This window comes from Garra rufa, chromosome 7, assembly GCF_049309525.1.
Source record: "Garra rufa chromosome 7, GarRuf1.0, whole genome shotgun sequence".
In the NCBI taxonomy this organism is placed as follows: Eukaryota; Metazoa; Chordata; class Actinopteri; order Cypriniformes; family Cyprinidae; genus Garra; species Garra rufa.
In genome coordinates this window covers 50,630,614-50,657,794 of record NC_133367.1, presented here as the reverse complement: position 1 = coordinate 50,657,794, position 27,181 = coordinate 50,630,614, and the positions used below count along the sequence as shown (strand labels likewise).

The 27,181-nt window shown below is 36.3% G+C and overlaps 2 protein-coding genes across 4 annotated transcripts in view; one reads left to right on the top strand and one right to left on the bottom strand.

The window, feature by feature from the left end:
- tsc22d2 (TSC22 domain family 2) overlaps positions 1–5,012 on the bottom strand; it is a 38,219-nt gene extending 33,207 nt beyond the window's left edge. For both annotated transcript variants that reach the window (XM_073844585.1, XM_073844586.1), the window contains exon 1: positions 2,426–5,012. In XM_073844585.1, the coding sequence (XP_073700686.1) occupies positions 2,426–3,858 (1,433 nt within the window). In that variant the 5' untranslated portion in view covers positions 3,859–5,012. The remainder of the gene's footprint in view (positions 1–2,425) is intronic.
- Positions 5,013–10,962: 5,950 nt separating this feature from the next.
- pfn2b (profilin 2b) lies at positions 10,963–25,293 on the top strand. Of its 2 annotated transcripts, none has more exons than XM_073844314.1 (3): positions 10,963–11,250; positions 17,688–17,880; positions 23,697–24,065. In XM_073844314.1, exons 1-3 carry the CDS (start codon positions 11,119–11,121, stop codon positions 23,792–23,794), a joined length of 423 nt encoding a protein of 140 aa, XP_073700415.1. In that variant the 5' UTR covers positions 10,963–11,118; the 3' UTR covers positions 23,795–24,065. The 2 variants fall into 2 exon arrangements, with proteins under 2 accessions (XP_073700415.1, XP_073700414.1); XM_073844313.1 differs by lacking the exon at positions 23,697–24,065 and adding an exon at positions 24,088–25,293 and having other exon boundaries at positions 10,972–11,250.
- The last annotated feature ends 1,888 nt before the right edge of the window (positions 25,294–27,181 follow it).

The window sequence follows — 27,181 nt, the reverse complement described above, 5'->3', positions numbered from 1 at the left end:
ATGTTTTCCTCTAAAAACAAATTCTTTACGACTAAAGAAAGAAAGACATGAACATCTCGGATGACAAGGGGGTGAGTACATTATCTGTAAATATTTGTTCTGAAACTAAACTACTTCTTTAATAAAACAAGACATGAAGTGTCTAAAATACATGTCCACAGTTCAGCTTAATGATGTTTACTTTAACAGTATGCTTTGCACAAAATTAGCAAACTATACATGCACTGAAACAACATAAACAGAACTTTGACAACAACACTGATATAAAAGCCTGTGGCTTAGCTGTCAATCAGATGCGCTCTCGACCACTGGTTTGTGCTCTCTGCGTTTTCTTTCAGAATTATCACTGGTTAATAGAAAGGTTAAAATGTGCATTTATTTAAGATCTAAATAAGACCATATCATGATCTATTCTGTCACACAGCGCTCAAAATTGTGGACAGCATGAGCCGATTCCTCCGTAACAACTTCTAAATTGTTTTTTTAACTAATCTATCCGAATGAACCTTTTTGTGGAAACTAATCAGATTTCTAATGACTATTGGCAAGCAAGAGGCAAATTAATGGGTGCTTCTCAAACTGAAGGCTGCATCCTCAAACTCAAACGAGCTCAGTAGCGACTTGTTTTCATTCAGTTTATTTTTGTGAATCGTCGTTCAGCGACGTTTGATAACTAGCAGCCGAGATATGAAGCCTTCGTGGGATGGAGCCTTCCGTTTGAGAGGCACCCATATATACGTTTTGTTGAACTGAAAACGACTCTGAATGAGGAGTCGATTCTCCTTGATGGGATCGATTCCAAACTTGAGTCGACTCTCGATTCCCAGTGCCTCGGAATCGATTCCCACTGCCGTTCACATGGACTATTTTATCAATGTCCTTACTACCTTTCTGGAACTTTCTGCAGGGATTTCATCAAAAATATGTTAATTTGTGTTCCAAAGATGAACGAAGGTCTTACAGGTTTGGCATGACCTGAGGGTGAGTAATTAATGACAGAATTTGCATTTTCAGGTTTTGGAAGTCATAAATGAGTTTTGCATTTGCTCTAACAGCAAAAGAAATGGAAATTTAGGTCATTTAAAATTTGAAACAAGACCTGTATGCTTGACATGCTTCAAGAGACCTGCACAGCTACCTGAAAAACTAGGGCAAAGGAAGCTTTAAATGCAAAGGATGGTCGCACCAAATGTTGATTTAATTTAGTTAACAGAAGTTGATTGATAAAGAAAATCCATTATTTTTGGCAGCATCCTCATTTTACAGCATTTTGACACAAGTGCCTAAACAGTACTGTAGCATTGCAGGTAGGTTTCTTAAAACATCTTGTAGATGTTGCCACAGTTCTTCTGGATTTAGTCTGTCTCTTTGTTCTGTTTCTTCATGTCATTCCAGACAGACTGGATGATGATGAGATCAGATCTCTGTGTGGAGCACTGGCTGTTGTCAAACTCTTAGTGCAAACGAAAATCTCACTGGATTATTACATTTAATGTCAAAATGGAAATGTAAACTGATATTTCCTACAGCAAAAGATTGAAATTACCGACTTAAAACCATTTTTAGTATTCTAATAATTATGGCCAACCACGTATGTAAAAAAAAAAAAAAAAAAAGTCGGTAAATTTATGAAAGGGTGTCAAATTTGCTCTTGGTTTCACTCTAACCAAATTAAGTACACTTGCCTGGAAGTTTCTAGTAATCCTGAAGACCTTGATTAGCTGGTTCAGGTGTGTTTAATTAGGGCTGGAGCTCAACTCTGCAGGTCAGTGGCCCTTCAGGGACAGGTTTGGACATCCCTGATTTACAGTTTTAATAACCGCTGAAATGAGTCACCACAGTATGTGGGAAAAAACATTTAGGGGGGCCTCCAGGAGAACTACGGGGAAAACTACCCACATAAAAAGGACAATATACGCATTTTGACTCAAGACGCAATAAAACAGACTCCTATTTTCAAGATAACATGCAGATAACACCTGCAAAAGTTGTGATAAAATGTGGTTTGGCTGACGCATACGTGACCCCAGACCACAAAACCAGTCTTTTTTTTATTGAGACTTATACATCATCTGAAAACTGAATAAATAAGTTTGTTAGGAAATCTGGAATCTGAGGGTGCAAAAAAATAACTTTTGAAGTTGTCCAAAGTTCTTAGCAATGCATATTACCAATCATAAATTAAAGTTTGGTATATTTAGAATATTTAGATAGAATATTTACTAAATATGTTCAGGTAACATGATCTTTACTTAATATCCTTTAAATGCTTTTTGACATAAAAGAAAGATGTATCATTTTCACCCATACAATGTATTGTTGGCTATTGCTACAAATATACCCGTGCTATTTAAAACTGGTTTTGTGGTCCATGGTCACATGTTTGATCTAATCAAAGAGAGCAGCATCAAGAATAAAAGTTTACCTGTCTTCATCCCCATCAATGGGAATGGCTATTCCAAACAGGCTGTTGACAGCAGGTGTGGGAAGCTGCAAGCCCTCAGGATTCAGAGGTTTGATGGCATCTTTTCCTGTAAATACAGCACTCTGGAACAGCCCGTCTGGCTTCCTCTGGTTCTCATCGGCCTTGGCGATGCCGGTGGGAAGCTGGCTAAAGTTAGCGGGGGTTGTCTGCGTGCCCAGTCCGCCGTGAACTCCCTGAGGCTGATTCTGCTGGGGGACCGGAGTCTGTTTTGGCATGCTCTGGGGGGTATTAGAGGCACTGGACATAACAGCAGGCACATTTTGCACACCAGGGACCACGCCATGGGGACTGACAGACACGGTTACTGCCGGCTGAATGAGCGGCACTGGTGCCTGTTGTAGAACAGCTGTGGCTGACACGTTCCCAAGAGCCAACTGCTGTAAAAGCCCCTGAACATGCTCTGGCTGGCTGATGGGAAGCCCTCTGCTGTCCACGAGCATGTGAGCGCTTCCCGTCGCGGGAGTCATGACAGGTGACGGACCCTGGTTCAACGGGGTCACGAGTGGGAGAGAAGTCACTGAGACGGGAGGCTGATTCGATGGGATAACAGTCTGAAGGATCTGGCCAGGTTTCTGCACCTGCTTACCCGGGAAAAATGGCTGCGGTTGAGTCGTCGAAGGCATGCTAGGAGATTTGATATGAGCATCAGTGTAAATGTTCTGGGCTGCAAGTCCCTGCTGCGAGATGCTGAAGGTTTGCTGCTGAAGCTCTACAGGTGGATTCGTTGGTCCAGATATGTAACCACTATCTGTATGAGCTTCCACAGCAGGTGTTGAAAGCCCGACATGAGCAGCCACCGAACCTCCCGCTATGTCCACGTTATGATCCGTGGTGCTTGTGTGTTTAACATTATCCACAGTCCGAGCGGACGAGGAAGAAGCGTCCGTATCTCGCTCGTAAAACTCAGTGCAAGTCCACCTACCTCTTTTGAAGGGTTCACCCGTACCATGATCTAATTTGATGACCCTGAAACGGGAACTGCAACTACTTACTGTGGCAGAGCTGCTAGTCTGTGATGTTGCGTTAGATGCAACTGACGTTGACGTCTGGGAAGATACAGGCCCAGCGACTGCACGGACATTTGGGTTTGTGTGAACAGCATTTGAGTTACGTGAACCTACGGGACCATCAGATGTTTCAGCCTCGTTATGTAGCGATTCATCTGACAAACTGACGTCACACGCCTCAGGCTCGAAATCTCCACCTTTGGACATGTCATATATCTCGGATGAGGACATGTCCTCAGTCCTGGGCTCGTCCGGGTCGTCTAAACTCTCAGTGTCATCTGTGTTGCTGTTGGCTGCCACTTGCGCAGCCTGCGTTACGCTCGTAATCTGAAAACAGCTCTTCTTTTTTGATGGCATTTTAGACATTTTGACAGCTATAAGTGTGTGGTTTTGATCTCAAAACGTCAGACGGAAGCGTACAGCTTCAATGTATGCGGAGCAACACAGTTTGTATAAAAATATGTCATGTAATTTAAGTTAGCGTCCTGCTAACTCAAAACTCCCTCCTCATCGCGGCATTTTATGTCCTTTAAATCCTTTGAATTTTAGCTCCAAACACAATGGCAGCTTTATCTGTGTTATCTTGATCTTTACACAGCAGGCTGAAGCCCACAGCTCCAATATATGCGTAACAACGCACTTTGTATGAAAATATGTAGCCTAATGTTTTTTTTTTCCAGTTAGCCTCGCTAACTCAAAACTCCCTCAGAGCTCCGTCCTCATCACGGCATTTTATGTTTGTTAAATCCTTTGAATTATAGCTCCCAACACAATGACAGCTTTAAGTATGTTTCTTTGATCTCAACACTTCAGACGGAAGCGTACAGCTTCAATGAACTGCGTAGAAACGCAGTTTATATTAAAATATGTCATGTATTTTTTTTTCAGTTAGCGTCAAGCGAATTCAAAACGCCATCCTCATCGCGGCATTTTATGCCCGTTAAATCCTTTGAATTGAAGCTCCAAACACAATGACAGTGTTATTTTGATCTCAACAGGTCAGGCTGAAGCCCTCAGCTTCAATGTAGGCGTATAAACGCAGTTTGTATGAAATATGTCATGTATTTTTTCAGTTAGCGTCGCGCTAACGCAAAACTGCCTCAGAGGTCCGTCCTCATCGCGGCATTTTATGTCCGTTTAATCCTTTGAATTGAAGCCCCAAACGCACTGACAGCTTTATTCCAGTTGTGTTTAATCCTTCCAAGCTCGTATCCGTATTCTCCGTGGCCTAAACGAAGGCTATGTCCCGGTGTGAGAGTTTCCGTCAGGCCGCTCTTGCAGTTGAAACTCTCCAGTCGTTGGACTTAGGCGACTCTGAGGAGCCTTCAGTTTTCAGCACTCTCCCGTCTTCAAAAGCACGTATTCTCCGAGAAACACGTCGGATAGACATCTTGGCACGTAGTAAAGCATGTTTACTATCCGTTTCTGACGTTAACGCGGTCTGTTGGGAGCAACGTGACAGTGTGTCTGTCTGCTGTCAGTACGAATCTAGAGCTAACGGCTCCGCTTCCTCTGCTGTACACAAGATGGCTACGTAGCGCACGTAAGCGTACGTAAGTCATTCAGGAATACCGACCACTACGCATTATTCTTTTCCGACGATTTCCCTAAACGTTTGTATTACTCTTTTTCGTACTCTCTGATAGCTACTATTATTAATGATTTTAATAATATAGTTATATAAATATGTGTTTATGTATTTTATTCTGAATAAATACGCGGAATAAATAAGCTTTCCATTGGTGTATGGTTTGTTAGGATAGAACAATTTTTGGCCGAAATACAACTATTTGAAAATCAAAAATCTGCAAAAAAATATAAAATATTGGGAAAATCGCTTTTAAAGTTGTCCAAATAAAGCACATTACTAATCAAAAATTAAGTAGCAGGCAATTAACAAAATATCTTAATGGGACATGATCTTTACTTAATATCCTAATGATTTTCGGCATAAAAGAAAGATCGATTATTTTGACCCATACAATGTATTTTTGGTTATTGCTATGGTTTTGTGGTCCAGGGTCACAAATATATTGATAATTTGTTTTTGTTTCTCTGTCTAGACAGGCTGTTTTATTGTTTACGTATCTTACTTTTCAATCTTTTTCCTGTTATAAGGGCAATTTACTTGTTGATTGCAGTTGGCTATCACACACAAGGGGATTTTTCGAGTGGTTTTATGTCAGTTTGGAAAACCAGACTGGACACTAGCTACTAAACAGGTTTGTTGTTAGTTACGGTGGAAAGAAAAATTATTGTATAATATTTAACAAGCTTGTTTACCTCTAATTTAAGACATTTCGACTGAATATTAGACATTGCAGGACATCATTTACGCTAATTCAATTATCATTTGTTTGTGATATGTGACCCTGGACCACAAACCCAGTCTAAAGTAGCATTGTAGCAATAGTCAAAAATACATTATATGGGTAAAAAATATTGATTTTCATTTTATGCCAAACATCATTAGGATATTAAATAAAGATCATGTTCCATGAAGACCAAGATTTGTACATTTCCTATATACCGTAAAAAAAAAATATCCAAACTTAATTTTTGATTAAGTAATATACATTGCTAAGAACTAAATTTGGACAACTTTAAAGGCGATTTTCTCAGTATTTTGATTTTTTTTTTTTTTTTTTTTTGCGCCATCAGGTTTTAAAAAAGTTGCATCTCGGCCAAATGTTGTCATATCCTAACAAACCATAGGCTACATCAATGACAAGTTTGTTTATTACGCTTTCATATGTATAAATCTCAATGATAATAATAATAAAAAAAAAAAAACTTATGACTGGTTTTGTGGTCCAGGGTACCTTATTGTAAATATTACCAACATGTTTACACATACGTAACAATTGATTTATTTGTTCAGCCTAGTCATGCTTCAAGTGTTTCTAGCAAAATCATGTTACAAAACAGTTTCTTCTTTGTTTAGCCTTTCGGGAAAAGTTCACGCAGGGGGCGAGAAGGAATGCGGCTAATGTAGACAGAAACATCTTTGCTGGAGTTTGTTTATTAGTTTAGGTCATTATTTTAGGCACGAGTCTATTCCAATAAGTAGGGGAGGCTGTGTTTGTTTTGCTTTTCAGTTCACCCATCCTCTTTGCAGCCCAATCCAAACAGCAGTGAAAAGTGCGCTACGTCCAGTGTACACTTGTCAAGCTTTTAATATTAGAAGACACGGATGCAGCTTTCTAAAAACGGGTTGGTTTAGTCACAGTAAATCCTGAAAAAGCATAATCTAAGTACAAAATATCAATGTAAGTCGCTTCGGAATTCAGTGTCACTCAGAAGTTACACAACATATGATTGTTTGTTGTATTTGCCTCGGTCCCGTGGTGCTGGGACACGCTTGTTATTTTAGCTGGCTGCATTTACGCGTCCAAGTACTAAAAGCAGTTTGCATTTTACCATACGTGGGCTTTGAATCAATCGTCAGATGACAGGTGCTATTTGTCATGTCCAGACATAGAGACGGTCTTTGTTTTCGTGGGCAGGACGCTGTGTGAACGCGCTGCGGTTTCGTCCAGTTCATGCAGCTTTTCCGAGATATAAAAGAGGGTTTGAGGGAATTTCTCTAAATTTAAAATCTAAACGGGAAGTTAGTTTTTTGAGAGTTTGTGAGAGCAGTCAGGTTCATTATGGCTTGGAGAAGTTCAACTAGCCGACGGCAGGACTTCAAGAAAATATACTTGTGTTATGGTATCAGTGTCAGGATATTTGACTTTGATCTTTGAATTAAAGATTTTGGTTTATCTTAGGCTAAGTTTTGTGGTTCTAAACAGTGTTCGGAGTAACGCGAGTCGTGTAATCAGATTACTTTTTTTAACTAGTAAAGTAACGCATTTATTTTACATTTACAATTAGATACTTTTTCGAATAAGTAACGCCAGGTACATTGTTTTCTCATCTATTCACTGACAGCTCTTCTGTCCCGTGTTGAGATAAATCAGGACTGATGTGCAGAGGAAGAGACTTATCCATGTCAATTTTGGTGTCTTTATAGTTGCCAAAAATATAACTTGTGGGGTTTTTGTTATTAAAAACAAATAAGCAAGACCTGCATGTGACAAAAAGTAATGCAAAAGAAATGTAAAGTTTTCCAAAACTTTTCAAAAACACAATTAGTTACTTTTTTATGGACTAGCACAACAGTTATTTTCACCAACACTGGTTGTAAGGGAATGTCCTGAGATGTGGTTTTTGAGAAGAAGTCCTACTCAAATTTCATGCTTTTCAATGTCAAGTCTCAAATACCTTCTGATGATCATTTTGCTGCAGGTTAGTTTTAAAAACCTGCCAATAACATAAATCATGTTTTATGGGTTTCCTTGTTCATTTCCTAAGTTAAGTCACAACTTGATTTCAGGTCTCCTCGGACATTTGAGGGAGAAATTTCTTGAGGATTCCTGAAAAACAGCATGAGCCATTTATAGAATTAGGTCAAAGAAACAAATCGATTAATTCTAGAAGTTGTTAACACCAGATAGTTTTCTCATCTCGCTGGTGCAATAGATATGCACATCTTTTCAAGCTACATACATTTATATTCACCAAAACTAAAAACCGATGTTTTTGAAATTCCAATAGGCTATCATATTTTTTTTTTTTCTATAGATGTTGGGTAAACAGTTTTGAAAGTTATACGATTAATAATTTAACATTTTTTGAAACCGATACTGGTACTTTATGTTACTTAATGTAACATTTTTGCTCTTTCATGAACTCATTTGGGCTTCATTATTGTGTTACTGTTTAAAGGAACACTCCACTTTTTTTGGAAATAGGCTCATTCTCCAACTCCCCCCAAGTTAATAAGTTGAGTTTTACCGTTTTGAAATCCATTCAGCCATTCTCCTGTTCTGGCGATAGCACTTTTAGCATAGCTTAGCATAGATCATTAAATCCTATTAGACCAATAGCATCACGTTCAAAAATGACCAACGAGTTTCCATATTTGTTGTATTTAAAACTTGACTCTTCTGTAGTTATATCGTGTACTAAGACCGGCGGAAATGCAAAGCTGTGAGTTTCTAGGCTGATAAGATTAGGAACTACACTCCCATTCCGGCGTAATAGTCAAGGAAGTTTGCTGCCATAATAAGGCCGAAGCAGGAGCAGTAATACCACGCAGCACATGTGCAAATGCTAAACTAGTTGGGAACTCATTTCTGATAATACTCCGCCTGCTTCGGCCATATTACAGCAGCAAACTTCCTTGACTATGACGCCAGAATGGGAGTGTAGTTCCTAATCTTATCAGCCTAGAAACTCACAGCTTTACATTTCCACCGGTCTTAGTACACGATATAACTACAGAAGAGTCAAGTTTTAAATAGGACAAATATGGAAACTCGTTGGTCATTTTTGAACGTGATGCTATTGGTCTAATAGGATTCAATGATCTATGCTAAGCTATGCTAAAAGTGCTATCGCCAGAACAGGAGAACGGCTGAATGGATTTCAAAACGGTAAAACTCAACTTATTAACTCAGGGGGAGTTGGAGAATGAGCCTATTCCCAAAAAAAGTGGAGTGTTCCTTTAACATTTGACTGAAAACCCGAAAATACCACTGCACTGATCTACATAAATAATATCAATACAAACTAAATCCACGAGAGGTCGCTAGCGCAGCATAACTACAATCAGGCATAATTTTGTGCTTGAGAAATTGTTTAATACTAGCCTATGTGATTATTCAAACATGTCTTATGTAGCTTGTTAAACTCCATTGGACAAGTAAAACGTTTTGCTTTCTTCTGAGGAGGTTCATTAATAAGAGTAGGCTAAAAATATAAAGTCAATAAAGTCAATATATAAAGTCAACTAGCCTACTTTGTATATATTTGCAGTGCATGTGTACAAGCCTCTGGGAAATTACTGCATTTTGTATTTTCTGCTGTCACTTTTGTAAACAGTCCATCCATATTTGCACGTTTCTGAGATAGTGCTCAAGAGTTGTACTCAAAAATCTCTTAAATCCCTGCTTTAGTTGTTTCCCTCTGCATAACTAACTTATTTTTCAACGCAGAAGTATTTTCTATAAATGTGCAAGATTTCCGGTTCATTAGCCGCGATAGGGAAAACCGCTAGAGTGCAGTAAATGGTAAAACTGTTTGCACTGTGTATTCATTAGACAATAATATTATTCAATAAATTCAAATAATATAATAAGAAACACCAGTTTGCAATATCAAGCAGCAAAGCAAGCTGTTTTGTACCGCTAAAAATAGCTGGAAGCGAATGTGTTCTAAACACCAATTTAGCCTACGTTAAATTCAGTCTTAAGGGAAAAATAAGGTGGATAACATGGACATCGTTTTTGTACCAGCCAATAATAGGCTTGTATGCAAAAGTGATTTTATGAAACATCTGCTGAATTAGAAGTGTAAAATCCAGATATATCTATGGACTATTTTAAAAATATACCTAGAAATAAAAAATATTTATTTTCTGACTTTTTTCCGGCCTAAGCGGCATTTAATGCTGCTTAGAAGCGGAATAAATGGATTTACATGGCAATTACAGCAGATGGCCTGAGATGGCTCAAAGCAGGCATAATTTAGTTTTTTTTTTTTTTTAATGCTGTACTCCTTTAGTCACTTTATGAATATGAATTCTTCATATTGTGTCATTACGCGATTCGTCCGCAAGAGGTCAGAAGAGGTTTATGTGGTGACCGACAACAAATCCAACCGATTCTGGTGGTTGTCAAACTAATAAATTAATTTTACGACGTTTCATTATAATTTGTCAGTGTTACAAAAAAAGTACATCCGGACACAATTTGATGCTATCAAACCTAATGAGATTGCTACATAAAGCAGATCCGCCCATCTCTTTCAATATCCACCTGTGTTCCTACCTGAGCAGATTTATTCAGGTTTATTTCCCGACTGTGTTGCGACTCAAATTTAATCAGATGTTGTTTGATCTCATCCAAAAATATCACTTTGTGAGACGTTGGAGCTAGCATGAACCACTGCTGTCAGGAGGACCGAATAAAACGCTGTAATAAAACTATTTGGAGGAACATAATCAAGAAGGTTATAAAAAGAGAACAGAAGTTCTGGACCAAAATGTACCAAAATGGGGGGAAAAAAATGGAAGCAGTTCAGAGAAAGGCCAACATTAGGTCACATCTGGAGTTTGTTTTTCTTTTTGCCATGTGACAAAACCAGAGATCCTTTGAAAGTGGTTTTGATGTGAATAATATTAAACTTTTAGTCCTGAAAGCAGTGTTCGGTACGAAAAACAGATGAACATAGTAGAGTAGTGTGGGTAAAAATGTATTGTTTCAATCATATATTGCATACTAACTTTGTCATACAAAACGTGGCACATGCACACCGGCGTCCAATCAGAACTCGTATTAATCCGCGCATACGGCTTTGTCCTAATGGACCGCAGCCTGAGCGCGCCTCCGCGGAGGGATATTTGAGGGACTACACCCAGAGTCTCTATACAGCCGGGACTCTTTACTGCTCAAACTCTCATTAGAGAAGGGGGCGTGCAGGACATCCAAATATACGGCAACCGCAAACTGAGACCGCACCAAACTGTCAGTCCCGTCTTTTTAAGGCTAGATTGCGAGCGCTTGAAACCAGAGGGCAAATATGTCGTGGCAAAGCTACGTGGATAACCTGATGTCGGATGGCTGCTGCCAGGACGCCGCCATTGTTGGGTGCAACTCAGACTCTAAATACGTTTGGGCAGCGCAAGAGGGGGGAACATTCGTAAACATCACGGTAAGTAAGCGTTATTACCTGCACTGTTTATGTTCCCTTTAGTAAAGGGCTGAAAACTGTGGCTGTGTTTCAATAACTAGTAGGTTGCCTATCTAGGTAGCATGTTTGGTCAACAATGCGGTTTCTAAACCGCTTTTAATTTGGAATTAACGCGCAAAAATCTAGATCATTTTCATAGGCGCTGCTTATTTTTACAAAACGGGCAAATAAAGCGGGATTTTAAACGCACTGGCGTAAAACGCGCCAAAATGCTAGTGCTGTCTTTGTAGATTGCTCTCAAGGGTTGGGAACACAGCCAGTGTTTCGATCAACCTGTCAGCCAGTTTATTAGAAATACAAGGCCTGATCAGCTTGAATGGGAATGAAATATAACACATACCGACTGCTAGCTGACTAAACAAAATAATAATTTAGAGAGGTACATGTTCGCCCAGGATGAGCGCGTTTCAAATTCTTTTGTCTTTATTTATTTAGACAAAGTCTGTGTCATCGAGGTAGCCTAAAAATCGCTCAAATGTTTCGCTAAAATTATTTTCGTGATGTTGAAACTCAAGTGTCGGGCGTTTAAAGTTCAGGTTGAGGTGGTGCAAAGCCTAATCAAAGTTAAATGTCTTTTCAGTCGTAAAGAGGTAGGTGTTGTTAGTGCAAACAGGCCGATGCGATCGACCGGTCAGATTCGAAAATGATCAGGCTAAGTAGGTGAACTTGTGTACGGGAAAACACGAGTCATTTACCCGCGGAATGTGCGTAAAGTCATTCCAGAATATGGGATCTTCGCAGTACCTGCCCTCTTCCCGTTGTCCAAGATGGCGCTCCATAAATGGGTGTTAATTCATCTGACAGCAGCCTTATTTGCCACACTGACCTTTATTTTCCTCAGCTTTTTGTGCTGCCTTCTGTTGCTGCTTGTAAGGTTACTTTTGCAATGTGTAAACATTCGTTTTTACATTTTGGTTAACAGGTTTAAATGGATAGTTCAGCCAAAATTATTTTAAATTCTTTTAACTTCACCTTCTTGTTGTTTTAATACCTGTAACACGTACGTGATTTATTGTATGAATAAGAACACCGAAACATTTCTCAAAATACCGTTGTGTTCTACAGAAGAAAAATATGAGGGTGAATAAACATTGACAGACTTTTAATTTTTTGGTGATGTTCAACTTATTTATTTAACGCGATAGTTCACCCAAAAATGAAAAGTGTCATAATTTACTCAAATTCAGGTTGTTCCAAACTTGTATATGTTAAACACGCATCCAAAAAAAAGATTTTGAAGAATGTTGGTAACCAAACAGTTGATGGTAGTCATTGACGTCCATAGCGTTTTTTTTTTTTTTTTTTCCCTAAACTATGGTAATCAATGAATACTGTCAACTTTTGTTACCAGCATTCTTCATTTACGCATAATACAGAAAAAAGAAACTCATAAAGGTTTGGAACCACTTAAAGGTGAGTAAATGTTCCATTTGTTTGGTGAACTATCCTTTCAAGATTCTAAAAGTAAGGTTCATATGGTTATGGAAAACCTGGAAGTATTTGGAAAGTTTGTTTTAAGGTCTGGAAATGTAATAAAAGTTAACCTAAGTCGTATGTTTCTTCAGTAAATTCAGTTCTAAAATATTCCATTAGCTAGACATTTGGTACTCTTTGTGAGAGTAATGTCTACAATAAGATTTTGAATCATAAACGACTAGAAAATTCACTGGGAATCCTTATATTGAACGTTGACTGCTCTGTCATAGAAATATAAATCTATTAAGGACTATTGTAATGGATTTCCGCTCTGAAATGAGATTTGAAACATTAAGTCCTGTCAGACTTCTTTTCAACTTCCTAAGTTTCAAGTTTCTAAGGATCAAAAGGACCAAATTCTAGTTATAAGGCGTTTCAGTCTAGTTCACTCATAAACTATCACCTCATCGCCCTTATGTTGTTTCAAACCTGTATGACTTCTTGTGTTAAAGCTTCACGGCCTCAGGCAATCTCACGGGTTTGGATTGACAGTAAAAGCAGTAGGTTTTTTTTCTCTTAGTTTCCTGTACTGCTAAAGAAAGGAATGAGTTCAAAAAGCCTTCACGAAGTTCAAGGCTGAAGTCTATCGCCGTCCGAGCGCCTCCAAACCTTACTGGAAATAGCATCAGCTCACTGATTCTCACCAAAGAGTAGCTGCTTTTAGTTTTATGTGTGGTTTGGCCTGAGGGAAAACGGCTCGGTAGATTCGTAGTGGGCCAGTACAAACAAAGCTACCGTGATGCAGTCCAAGCGACAATGAAATGAATCAGAAAAGCGCACGTTCAGACTTGATCTGTGCTGGTGTTTGACACATAAAACCGTTGTTTAATGTGATTGCTGCATTCCAGATAGAGGGTTAGGCAGAATGTTTCCCAGATATGTCGTCTTGTAGAAGTTCCTTTTAAGGACGCTGGTGCGAATCACCTCCGCTCAGCTATGCTTTCATCACGCTCCAGAAATATCCTTTCAAAATTGTGGAGTACTCTAAAAATAAACATCCATATTTGCTGTTTAATGATCAAACTGGAGCATTTGTAGTTTGGCAGCGTGAATATCAATGATGTTGTTGTTTTGGGGGGGAAGATTGCTAGTCAGAATGTATTGGGTTGTTATTAGCTGATTAAAACTCAGTCACATTTACTGGAGTTGTGAAATTTCGCAGTCAAAAATTGAGTAATTTTTTTTTCTTTGGATGCATTTAAAACAAAGTTTCCGCTGTTTCTGGGAATTTTGCACAAAGCTGACAGATTTCCCAACAAAAATTTAGCAGATATGCTGCACTGACCAACAGAAAGCAGCTTGTTTAAAAGTAACTTTTGTGTACAATGTGCTTGAAACATGTGTTTGCAAGGCTGTCGACAGTAGACTTTTATTTTAATCGCAAAACATCACTAATTTTGAGGGTGAAATCCAGTCATTTCAATAGTAATCTGAACGTTTGGGAATTTTGTGCGATTTCCCTACACAGATCTTTGCCATACTTTGACTATGGCTATGACTATGGAACCTTATTTTAAGCAAAGTTGTGCTAAATTGACACGTTTATTTACGTTTATTTACACTGCTTAGCAAAATTGTGTTGCCGATTTCAATAGGAGTCTGCGTGACTGGAAATCTTGCCAGAATTTTGCCATAAGATTTCCCAATACAGGTTTCGCAATGGAATCAAGTTAGTCAAGTGATTTTTTTTTTTTTTTTTTTGTGTGTGTGTGTGGTGTGAGATATGCTAAAACATTGCTACAGTATTAACATCAGACTTTTATTATCTGCAAAGTTTCACTAATTTAACGTTTTATGTGTGTGTTCAGAATTTTATGCTGAAAATCCAGTCCAAACTCCACACGATTGGGGATTTTGCGCAAAACCAAAATAAATTTTACAGCGCTTTCAAGTTGGTCATGTGATTTAGCTTTTTGACACATTTATGGTTGCTTAGCAAAATTTTGTGTGAAAGTCATTTCAATAGAAGTCAGCAAGATTGCATTTTGCCGGAATTTTCCCAGAAGTTTTCCCGACACGTTTTGCCGCATTGACCAACAGAAAGCTAACTGGTTTGAAAGTGACTTCACACATAGCTACACTATTGACAATGGACCTTTATTTTATCAATAAATGTCACTAATTTGACATTTGTTTGTGCTAAGCAAATTTTTGTGGGTGAAATCCAGTAATTTCAGTAGGAATCTGCACGATTGGGAATTTTGTGCATAGCCGAAAGATTTCCCCATGCAAATTTCACAGTGCTTTGAAGTTGGTCATGTGATTTTGCTTTTGACACATTTATTGTTGCTCAGCAAAATTTTGTGTGAAAGTCATTTCAATAGAAGTCAGCAAGATTGAATTTTGCCGAAATGTTCCCAAAAGATTTCCCAACACATTTCGCTGCATTGACCAACAGAAAGCTGACTGGTTTAAAAGTGACTTCAAACATCGCTACATTATTGACAATGGACCTTTATTTTATTAATAAATGGCACTAATTTGACACATTTTTTGGTGCTCAGCAAAAGTTTGCAGGCAAAATCCAGTCATTTCAATAGGAATCTGCACAATTGATAATTTTGCGCAAATCCGAAAGATTTCCCCCTCAGATTTCACATGTTCAAGTTGGACACGTGATTTCACTCACTTATTTTTTTATTTAATTTTTTTTTTTTTTCAGAAAATTTTGTGGGGAAAATCCAGTCATTGCAATAGGACTCCACACGATTGAGAATTTTACGCAAAGCCGAAAGATTCCCTTAAGCAAATTTCACAGTGCTTTCAAGGTCTGTGATTTTGCTTTTTGGCACATTGCTCAAGAAAATTTGGTGTGGGAGTCATTTTTAAAGGAAGTCAGCAAGATTGAATATTGCCGAAATTTTCCCAAAAGTTTTCCCAACACGTTTTGCCGCATTGACCAACAGAAAGCTAACTGGTTTGAAAGTGACTTTAGTGTGAGATGTTTGAATCATCGCTACACGTTTGACAATGGACCTTTGTTTTATGCAAAATTTTGTTGGTGAATTCAATAGAAGTCTGCATGATTGTGAATTTTACTGTCTTTTTCCCAAAAGATTTACCAACACAGATTTCGCAATGGGCTCAATTTAGTCATGCAGATTTGCTGCATTGACAAACAGAAAGCTGATTGTTTAAAAGTGACTTTATTCATTGCCACAGTATTGACAATGGACCTTTATTTGCTGGCAAGATTTCACTAATTTGAGTAATTTGCTGTTGCTCCGTTACTAATTTGACCCATTTATCGTTTTCTTAGCTAAATATAGTGGACGAATTCCAGTAATTTCAATAGGAATCTGTGGAACTGGGAATTTTGCGCAAAGCCAAAATGTTTCCCCACACAGATTTCGTGTGTTCAAGTTGGTCATGCACCACACTGACCAACAGAAAGCTGATTGGTTTGAAAGTGACTTTGGTGTGAGATGTGCTTGAAACATCGAAACACTATGTACAATAGACCTTTATTTTATCGTTAAATTTCACAGATTTTTTTAATGGGCAAAATCAAGTCGTTTTAATAGGAATCCGCACAATTGGGAATTTTGGGCAAAGCTAAAGATCACATATATTTCTCAAAGCTAGTCATGCAATTTAACCACATTGACCAACAGAAAGCTGATTGGTTTGAATTCGAAAGGGACAAAATATTGATCATTTGACATGTGTATCGTTACTCAGCAAAATTCCGTTGCCGATTTCAAAAGGAAAATCCAAAGGTTTCAATAGGAATTTGCACAAATTTTGCATTAAGCCGAAAGATTTCCCCACACAAATTTCACTGCATTGATCAACAGAAAGCTGACTGGTTTGAAAGTGATGTCAAACAATGCTACATTAAAAAAAAAAAAAAACGTTTTGCATGCACACACATTTTGTGGGCAAAATCCAGTCATTTCAATAGAAATTGTCGCAATTGGGAATTTTGCGCTAGACTGATAAATTTCCCTACACAGATTTCACAATGGGTGCAAGTTGGTCATAAAAGCTACTTGGTTTGAAAATAACTTCATACATCGCTACACTGTTTTTTGCATGCCAAGTTGGACAAATGCGCTCTCCTTAAAGGTACAGTCCGCATTTATTGTTGCTCAGCAGATCCGGTCATTTCAATATGGCGACATTTTCCCCTCACAAATGAATGAATTTGCTTTTGACTAAAATAAAGCTGGGTTTGAAAGTTGAAAGAGTTAGTTCAGCTTCATACATCACTATTCTGCCCTCCAAAGGCAAAGTGCAGTAACTACGCCAACACTGAAACTGAGAAAAATGCCTTTAAAGTTTTTACGCCAGCTAGTCAAACATGTTGACAAAATTGAACCAGGAGACTTTGCCACGAGACCAAAACCATTGTCACAAAGTCAGTTTTAAGCCTTAACTCAATTTTGACCAAATGTGTAGTTACTGCGCTTTGCCTTTGGAGGGCAGTATTGACAATGTATTGATTTTTTTTTTTATTGGCAAAATTTTGCCAAAATTTCACCAGTGTAAGTGCAGCTTTGAAAACACTACATGAAATCAAAACTTGTTGTCAGGCAGATTCCAGCACATAAATAGGTTAAATCTGTGTTCTGGCCAGGTGCTTTCAACAGCTGGTAATTTGTCCTCTCACACTAAAAGTGAACATTGTGTGCAAAAACTGCTAGTTTTCAACTGATTAGCCAACTATATTTAACTTACCTAACTCGTGTTACGCTCTTAATGACTCATTGACGTTCAAAGTGCATGACGGACAGCTCTACACTGTATCTTTTGTTTATCTATAGTTATCTCTGCGTAATTTATCACCCTCATCTAATCGCTTATCTGCATTTGCCGCTTTGCATTTGGCTGTTTATTAATCCACGATAATATGTTAAAGACTAGACAAGCTGTTACAGTTCCACACCTAATATTCTTTCTTTTTTTTTTTCTAACCCCAGCCCACAGAAATCGACGTCCTAGTAGGAAAAGACCGGGAAAGTTTTTTCACCAACGGCCTGACCTTAGGTTCAAAGAAGTGCTCAGTTATTCGAGACAGCCTTCTAGTTGACAGTGATTGGACAATGGACATAAGGACAAAGAGTCATGGAGGAGAGGCCACATACAACATCACTGTCGGCAAAGCAGACAAAGGTACGTTCTTAGATCTTCTCACAAATATCTTTTATTAGTAAAACTTCCATTGTTTTTTGTTATTCTAGATTGATAATAATCTAGATGGTAACCTTTCCTCAATATATCATTCCTGTATAACACGGGAGTTTTGGATACATGACATTCATGTATCCTGACTGTTTTAAATTTTGTTTTATGAGGCAGATTTGGAAGGGGAAATAAAGATTTATAGGTTTATATAAATAGTTTAAAGAGATTAAAAAAAGATTTGTCTTATTAGCAGACAAAAGCCATTAAAAATTCACAAATAGGTGCTGTGAACTATGGAAACCCATTTCAAACCATAAAAAAACACCTAAAGGTCATTGTGACTTCATCTCATTCTGACTTTTTTTTGTCACAATTGTGAGTTAACATTTTATTAGTTTATATTATTATATTACGACTTTTTTTCTCAGAATTTTGAGGAAAAGTCAGAATTGTGAGACACAAACTCCTATTTGCGAGAAAAAAGTCTGAATTGCGAGAGAAAGGTTAAAATTCCGGAATACAAATTTGCATTTGCCAGAAAAAAGTAAATTGAGTTTTTATCTCACGATTTTTACTTTTTCTCACAATTGTGTTTATCACTATTCTCAGAAAAAAATTTCGAGACAGTTGCATTTGCGAGGAAAAAAAGTCAGAATTGCAAAATATAAACTTGCATTTGCAAGAAAAAAGTAAATTGTGAGTTTTTATCTCGTAATTTTGACTATTTCTTGCAATTGTGAGTTTATATTGGGAGACGCAAACTCGTATGCGAGAAATAAGTCAGAATTGCAAGAAATAAGTCCGAATTGTGAAATATAAACAAGAAAAGTGTCAATTGCGAGTTTTCATTGCAATTCTGCGAAAAAAAAATCTGAATTGCGAGACAAAATAGCATTGAATTGCAAGAAAAACTCGGAGTTGACTTTTTCTGGCAAATGCAAGTTTATATTTCACAATTCGGACTTATTTCTTACAAATGCGAGTTTCTGTCTTGTAATTCTGACTTTTTTCTTATAATTGCAAGAAATGAAGCCAGAATTACGAAATAACTCACAACTGACTTTCTTGAAAATGCAAGATTATATTTCGCAATTCTGACTTTTTCCCCCTTGCAAATGCGAGTTTGTCTCGCAATTCTTTTTTCTCAAAATTGCAATATAAACTCACAATTGCAAGAAATGAGTCAGGATTGCAAGAAAAAGGTCCGAATTGCGAAATATAAACTTGCATTTGCCAGAAGTGTCAGTTGCGAGTTTATATCGTGCAATTCTGACCAATTCTGTTTCCCACAATTCACACTTTATTTCTTGCAGTTGTGAGTTTATATTGCAATTCTGAGAAAAAACAATCAGAATTGCGAGACAAAATCGCATTGGCGAAAGGAAAAAACATCAGAATTGCAAAATAAATAAATAAATTTGCATTTGCAAGAAAAAAGTCAATTGTGAGTTTTTATCATAATTCTGACAGTATTTCTCACAATTGTGAGTTTATATTCCAATTGAGGAAAAGGTCATTGCGTGACAAACTTGCACTTGCAAGAAAAAAAAGTCAGTTGTGAGTTTTTCTCTCAATTCTGACTATAAAATAGCAATTTTGAGAAAAAAGTCAGAATTGCGAAACAAACTCATATTTGCGAGGGGGGAAAACGTCAGAACTGCGAAATAATATAAATTGCATTTGCAAGAAAAGTCAATTGTGAGTTTTTATCTCGGAATTTTGACTTTATTTCTTGCGATTGTGAGTTTATATCGCACTTGTGAGGGGGAAAAAAAAGTAAATTGGGAGACACAAACTCCCGAGAAGTCAGAATTGCAAGAAAAAGGTCCGAATTGTGAAATATAAACTTGCGTTTGCCAGAAAAGTGTCAATTGTGAGTTTTTATCGTGCAATTCTGACCAATTCTGTTTCCCACAATTCAGACTTTATTTCTTGCAGTTGTGTTTACATTGCAATTCTAAGAAAAAAAAAATCAGAATTGCGAGACAAAATCGCATTGGCGAAAGGAAAAAAGTCAGAATTGCAAAATATAAACTTGACTTTGCACGAGAAGTCAATTGTACATTTTTTTTTTTTTAATCTCATAATTCTGACTTTATTACTTGCAATTGTGAGTTTATATCGCAGTTGTGAGACTAAATCTGAATTGGGAGACAGAAAAAAGTCAGAATTGCGAAATATAAGCTTGCATTTGACAGAAAAAGTCAACTCCGAGTTTTTATCGTGCAATTCAATTTGATTTTGTCTCGTTTTTTCTCAGAATTGCAATAAAAACTCACAATTGCAAGAAATAAAGTCTGAATTGTGGGAAACAAGGTCAGAATTGCAAGATTAAAAACTCGCAATTGACACTTTTCTGGCAAATGCAAGTTTATATTTCGCAATTCGGACCTTTTTCTTGCAATCCTGACTCATTTCTTGCAATTTTGAGAAAAAAGAATTGCGAGACAAACTCGCATTTGCAAGGGGGGAAAAAGTCAGAATTGCGAAATATAATATTGCATTTTCAAGAAAGTCAGTTGTGAGTTATTTCGTAATTCTGGCTTCATTTCTTGCAATTGTGAGAAAAAAGGCAGAATTACAAGACAGAAACTCGCATTTGTAAGAAATAAGTCAGAATTGTGAAATATAAACTTGCATTTGCCAGAAAAAGTCAGCTCCGAGTTTTTCTTGCAATTCAATGCGATTTTGTCTCGCAATTCAGATTTTTTTTTTTTTCTCAGAATTTCAATAAACTCACAATTGCAAGAAATAAAGTCTGAATTGTGGGAAACAAGGTCAGAATTGCAAGATAAAAACTCGCAATGGACACTTTTCTGGCAAATGCAAGTTTATATTTCGCAATTCTGACCTTTTTCTTGCAATTGTGAGTTTATATTGCAATTTTGAGAAAAAATAATTGCGAGACAAACTCCTTTTGCAAGGGGGGAAAAAGTCAGAATTGCGAAATAATATAATCTTGCATTTTCAAGAAAGTCAATTGTGAGTTATTTTGTAATTCTGGCTTCATTTCTTGCAATTGTGAGAAAAAACACAATTACAAGACAGAAACTCGCATTTGTAAGAAATGAGTCCGAATTGTGAAATCTAAACCTGCAATTTCCAGGAAAAATGTAAATTCTGACTTTATCTCTCGTAATTCTGACTTTATTTTTCCACAATTGTGAGTTTATATCACAATTCTGAGAAAAAAGAATTGCAAGTAATCTTGCAATTTGGATTTTCTCACAATTCTTACTTTATTTCTCGCAAATGCACGTTTGTATCTCTGAATTGTGAGAGGAAAAAGTCGCAATAACCTTTAAAAAAAAAATATTCAGTGGCGAAAACAATATATATTTTAATTTTAATTTTTTTTAAAACTGTGGTGAGAATTTCATCCAAAAATCCTAATAGTTCATTCAATTAATTTGGCTTGAAATATGACCTTAGCATTTCTGTGAGAATCGTTCTTTAACCAATGTGGGTTTTCTACAAAGTTTTTGGGAATAAAATCAGCTTTTAATTTAACTAGCTAGTGATTTTAGACGTCTTGGTCGATCACGAGACTTGAGCTCAGGTGTTGAGGAAGTTTCTGGGACCTGTTGAGGTACATTCCCTCTCGCATGCATGTGTTTTTGCTAATCTCGCACACATCTGGACTCTGTAAAATGTGAGAGGATTTCCTGTTTCCTGAAATAAAGCATTCTTTTATAAATCAAGTCTTTTTCACAAAGCTAATGGCATGTATTGAGGAGAGGAACTAAACTTGCTTTTCCTGCTTGAGCCAAACACTTTATCGCATGCTACAGTCTTTTTCTCTAACACCTAATGAACACTTTTTCTAAATCGAAATCTTCAAATGAATATGCTAACGTTATCTAAATGGTAACCTTGTAATAACTTAACAGCGCTGTTAAATGCTTAATTCTGATTGGCTGTAAGACAATATAAGGTGTTGAACTAGTTTCAGTTCACTCTGCCAAATTATTTCAGCTATTTCCAAGAGCCCTACAGCCCGCAACAGTACAAGAACCAGGAAAAAACGGCGTGAAAATAGCAAACAGTCTACTTCAAATGTTTCCATAAGGCCAAGATGTTCAAGGAAGTAGTACATGAGTGTTGCAGGACGAAAAATGTAATGTATTAAGAGAAAAACGTGAACATCTTTGGTCAGAAGGCTAATTGATAAATTAGTGCTGCTTTATAATCTCAGACTGACTTTACATTTTAAATAATTTAGCGGCCTGTTGTCTAAAATGACTTAAGTTATTGTATAGTTAAGCATTATCGAAGAGGCGGATATTTTTGATTAGCATAAATTCTGATCTAGGCCAAAAAGAGGACATTAATTACAATATAACAGTTATGTTATAAATGTATTGATTGTAATATACAAATAATATAATACTATTACATATTATAATATTGTTTTTAAAACTTATTACAAATATAATGTGTAAATTTAACTTTATGTATTGTAATACTTTATTAAATATTGTAATTATCATGATGACATTTATGCTTTCTGGGTTTTTTAATAACTTTTTAAAGGAATTATTTTTTTTATAATGTAGTAAGGTAAAATTTAATCTAATAAGTGAAGTAAACTTGCTGTGCAATACTGTCTTTTAACTTTTTTTTCCCTTTACAAATAATATATAGTTTTTGTTTAATAATAAATAACCAACGTCTGCATAAAGTAAAACTGCAACAAATGTAATGTACATTTTAATACCTGCAGTATAACAAATATGATATATCACAAATATTTATTTACATTTTATACACTTTAATTTAAATGTTTAGACATTTAGTAAAATTAACAATTTATTGTCTGCATAAAGTACAACAGTGCGACAAATGTTATTTATGTGTATATTTATTTATACAATTTATTTTAATTTATTTTTTACATTATTTTAAAAATGATCAATTTAATGTCTGTGTAATGTATAACAGTGCGACAAATTATATATTTAGTTGCACTTTATACAATTTAAAAAAATATATTTTTACGAATTAAATGTTTGCATAAAGTAAAACAGTGTGATAATTAATTTATTCAATTTATTTATATAATTTATTTGCACTTTATACAATGTATTTAAAACATTATTCATACATTATGCAGACATTAAATTGTACTTTTTTTTTAAAATAACGATAATGATAATTACAACAGTGCGTCAAATGTTTATATATTATTTAAAGTTTAATTTACAAAAAATCTTTTATTTATACATTATTAGAAAAAAATACAATTTAATGTCTGCGTAAAGTACAACAGTGCAACAATTTTTATTGATATATATGGCTGCAAAATGATTAGCCACAATTAAGCGAGACAAACAAGGGACAGGGGAAAAAAAAGTTAGATTCATATGTAAAATATATATTTTTAAATGTATACGTGTGTGTGTGTCTATATATAAATACACAGTACATACACAAACAGCATGTAAACATTAACCTTTTATGTTTTGCAACAATATATATAGATGTGTATATTATAATTTCTAAATTGTTAATGCCACAATAATAAGTCTAACTCTTAAAAACAAAAGTCACATTTACAGTGCCTCAAATGAAGCTCTACTCTTAAAATATGCAAAAAGTCAGTGAAAGTTATTGAAGTGTACCATTAGCAGCTAAACGATGGCATTTCCTCTAGGCTGCAGTCTTTCACTCCGCACGCATGTTATCTCCATCTCTTTCTGCTTTTTATCCTCTCCTATCTGGCCTTGCTGATCTTGGTTTGGCTTGTTTCCAGAGCTGGGATTTTCCTGTCCTCTTAACTTCCTCTCTCTGTCTTTCTCTTCCAGTCTTGGTTCTTGTAATGGGCAAAGAAGGGGTCCACGGCGGCGGCCTGAATAAGAAGGCATTTTCAATGGCAAAATACTTGAGAGAATCAGGGTTCTAGCTTTTCTTTTGCTTTTTTCTTGATATGACAGTAGTGAAATTTAGGGAGAGGGGAAAAAAACACAAGTCACCCACGTTCCCAAAAAATAAGCTGTGAAGAGTTTCCTTTTTTCCCCAATTGAAACACGTGTAAAGTTTTCGGACATCTTAATGGCAAGGAAGGGTAATGAATCTTGTCAACAATTGCATCCGTTTTTTTTTTTAATTGGGAAAGTCGTTTCTTCTTTGTTTTGCTTTCCCCCTCAAGTTGACTTTTGTTCTTGTTCTTGTTTTTGTTCCTCTTGTGTACTCCAGCATTGGTTTTAGTCATGGGCAAGGAAGGTACCCATGGAGGGCTCCTCAACAAAAAAGCATTTACCATGGCTGATTACCTGAGGAAATCTGGATATTAAGACACCTCCAACGCTAGCTGCTCATTCTGCCAACCCTTCTAGATGAGATTTGCTTCACCATCCATTGGTTTTCCAACCCTACTTCCATTTTGTGCTCTCCAAACCCTGTTTATTTCCCATAAATGTCCATTGTTTTGTCACTACGATCCCATGACTTGTTTCAGACCAAATGCTAGCGTGCAAACTTCATGTCTTTGGGAGTTTAGTTGATTACCAAGGGCTTGAGCTCAACTCAAATTCCCATTCCCAGATCCAATCTGGGAACGGTCAACTGTATGCATATCTTTAAGCCTACCAAATGAACCCTAGTTAGTGCGGACGGCATATTTAACGTTTTCGTCAAATTAAATATGGCGTCTGCTCTAACAAACATCCTCAACCCCAAGTTTGTCGCCATTGGCGCTTAAACACTAACTGTAAACTTGACACTTTCTGAATTACCGATTTTCTTGATTCGAGGCTTCGTTTAGTTGGCTTTACTGTGATTTTTGGGCTGCAGGTAGCTTTTTTTCCTCATCAATCCCGCAATTGAATGTTTTATTGACATTTCGTCAACCGTCATCGCACTTACTTTGCTAGCTTAATATATATATGATAAATTTTTGAGACGACTGCCATTTCAGACAGTGGGTACCATCGGTTTCTTGGGTTATTTCCGCACTAACCAATGAAAACACTAGCGTCTGTTCTCAGACTTCACGTCAACACTTGAATCGAATCGAAGCCGTACTGTCATGACTGTGGAATAAATTGCCTTCGAGTCGTCAGCGATACAACTGTCTGTCAAAAACTTGATGTTCCCATCAAGTCCAAATGTTCAGTCATAATGTGTATCCTGTGCCATAACGTTGTTATCGATTCAAACCGCTTCCCGAATGATTCTGTCGCTTCTCTGTTCTGGGGTTTTTAGTATCAGCTGAAGTCCTGGCCTTGTGGGATATTTGTACAGGTGACTCTACTACATTGCTTAATTTTTTTCCCCTGTACTTTTTCATCCATCTTGGATCCGGTCTGATATGTCTGATTTCATATGCATAAACCAAGAAATGCCATAAGTTAATTTCACCATCTTGTTTACAGACAGATTAAATAAATCTATTCCAACCCAGTCACTTGTCTGTTTTCTTTGCTGTGTGTTGTTTAATGGTACATCTCATGGGGAATCTTGCCTTTATTCTTGCCTTTAGCTTTGCTCATGGAAGAGTTTTCCTGTTTTGCACATAACTGATAAGTCAACTTTGAATGTCATATTAAAACAGTATTTCAAAACTTTATATCAGACCTTATCAGTTACCAAAAAACAAAGAAAAATGGTCATATACTAAAATGTTACTATTTTCCCTACAAAATGATCATGGTCATAAGCTGAGATTTGACAAATTTAATGGAAAAATGTTGATATAAAAAATATATGTTTGCAAAGGGCCAGAAATTGTTTAAACTTAAAAGTTTCCAGAAAAAAATCCTGTAATGTCTCTAAATATTCTGTTAAGTTTACGGAACATTAGTAGAATTCTTCCAAAAATTCTGGTAAGTTTTTGAAAATTTAAATTCTCTTCAAACATTCCAAATTGTTTCTGATAAGTTTTTGGGAATTTACTGGAATGTTTCCAAAGATTCTGGAAATTTAAATTAATTGTTTCCAAAGGTTCTAGTAAGGTGTTTTTTTTTTTTTAATTTAAATTGATTTGCTTCCAAATATTCTAAATTGTTTCCAGAGATTCTGGAAATTTTGGAAATTTAAATTGATTGTTTCCAAATAATCCAGTAAGTTTTTGGAAAATTAAATTGTTGCTAAATCCAAATTGTTTCCAAAGATTCTGGTAACTTGTGTACATTTTTGGAATATATATATATATATTTTTTTTTTTTTGTGGGGGAATTTTAAAACTTTCTATCAGACCTTTTATCAGTTACCAAAAAAATCTGGAATGTTTCCAATGATTCTTGGAAGTTTTTGGAAATTTAAATTGTTTCCAAATATTCTAAATTGCTTCCAAAGATTCTGGTAAGTTTTTGGATATTCACCGGAACATTTCCAAAGATTCTTGTAAGTTTACGGAAATTTAAAATGTTTCTAAACATTCCAAATTGTTTCCAAAGATTCGGATAAGTTTTTGGAAAATCTGGCAACACAGAATCCTTTGAAAGAGCTTAAGGCATTTGAGTGTCGCTTTCCAAAATTTACCAGAAAATAAAATCCAAAACGTCAGAGTTTCTGGAAATTTATCAAAATGTTTCCAAAGATTTTGGTAAGTTCTGGAATTGTACTGGGATGTTTTCATCCCTTTGAAAGTGGGCAGAAAATTATTGGTAAATACTTTGGGGAAAAAATCCTGGAATGTTTCCAAAGATTCTAATAAGCTTGAAGAAATTTTAAAAGAATATTTCCACAGGTTAGGAACCCTATTTTTATGACGCAAAACCACATTTCTCTCTGGACATTTTTTGTGCACTAAAATGTAGGGTTTAGGACTTAGAATATCAATGCAAAAAGTATAAATGGGACAATGGTCACAAAAAAAAAAGCTTTTTTCTTTGTCAAAATATGAAACATTTGTACAAACATTTCTTCTAGGTCCATATGTTTATATTGTGTTATAGTTTACACAGTGTATATAATAATGAGAGCTAGTGGTTGAAATTGGTACTGCGGTCCAAATTCAAAATATTTTGGGGTTGCCAGATTGAGAACACCAAAGGAACGAACACAATTGACAACAGAAGTCAAGCAACCAGCATTACACACTTTTAATTGATTATTTTTATGATTTAATGTGTCTGATCATAAGGACCCAGTTTGTTTGCTGGCTTCAATGGCTGCAATACACTGTTTTCCAACAACTGGCAACCCAAAACTAGACATTTCGACACAGAACGAACATGTCAGAAGTCGAATAACTGGCATGTTTTCTAAATATCTACAAGCATTATAGTATTTTTACGCTTCAACACAGTCGAAAACAAATTACATACAGCATCTATAAAACATTGCA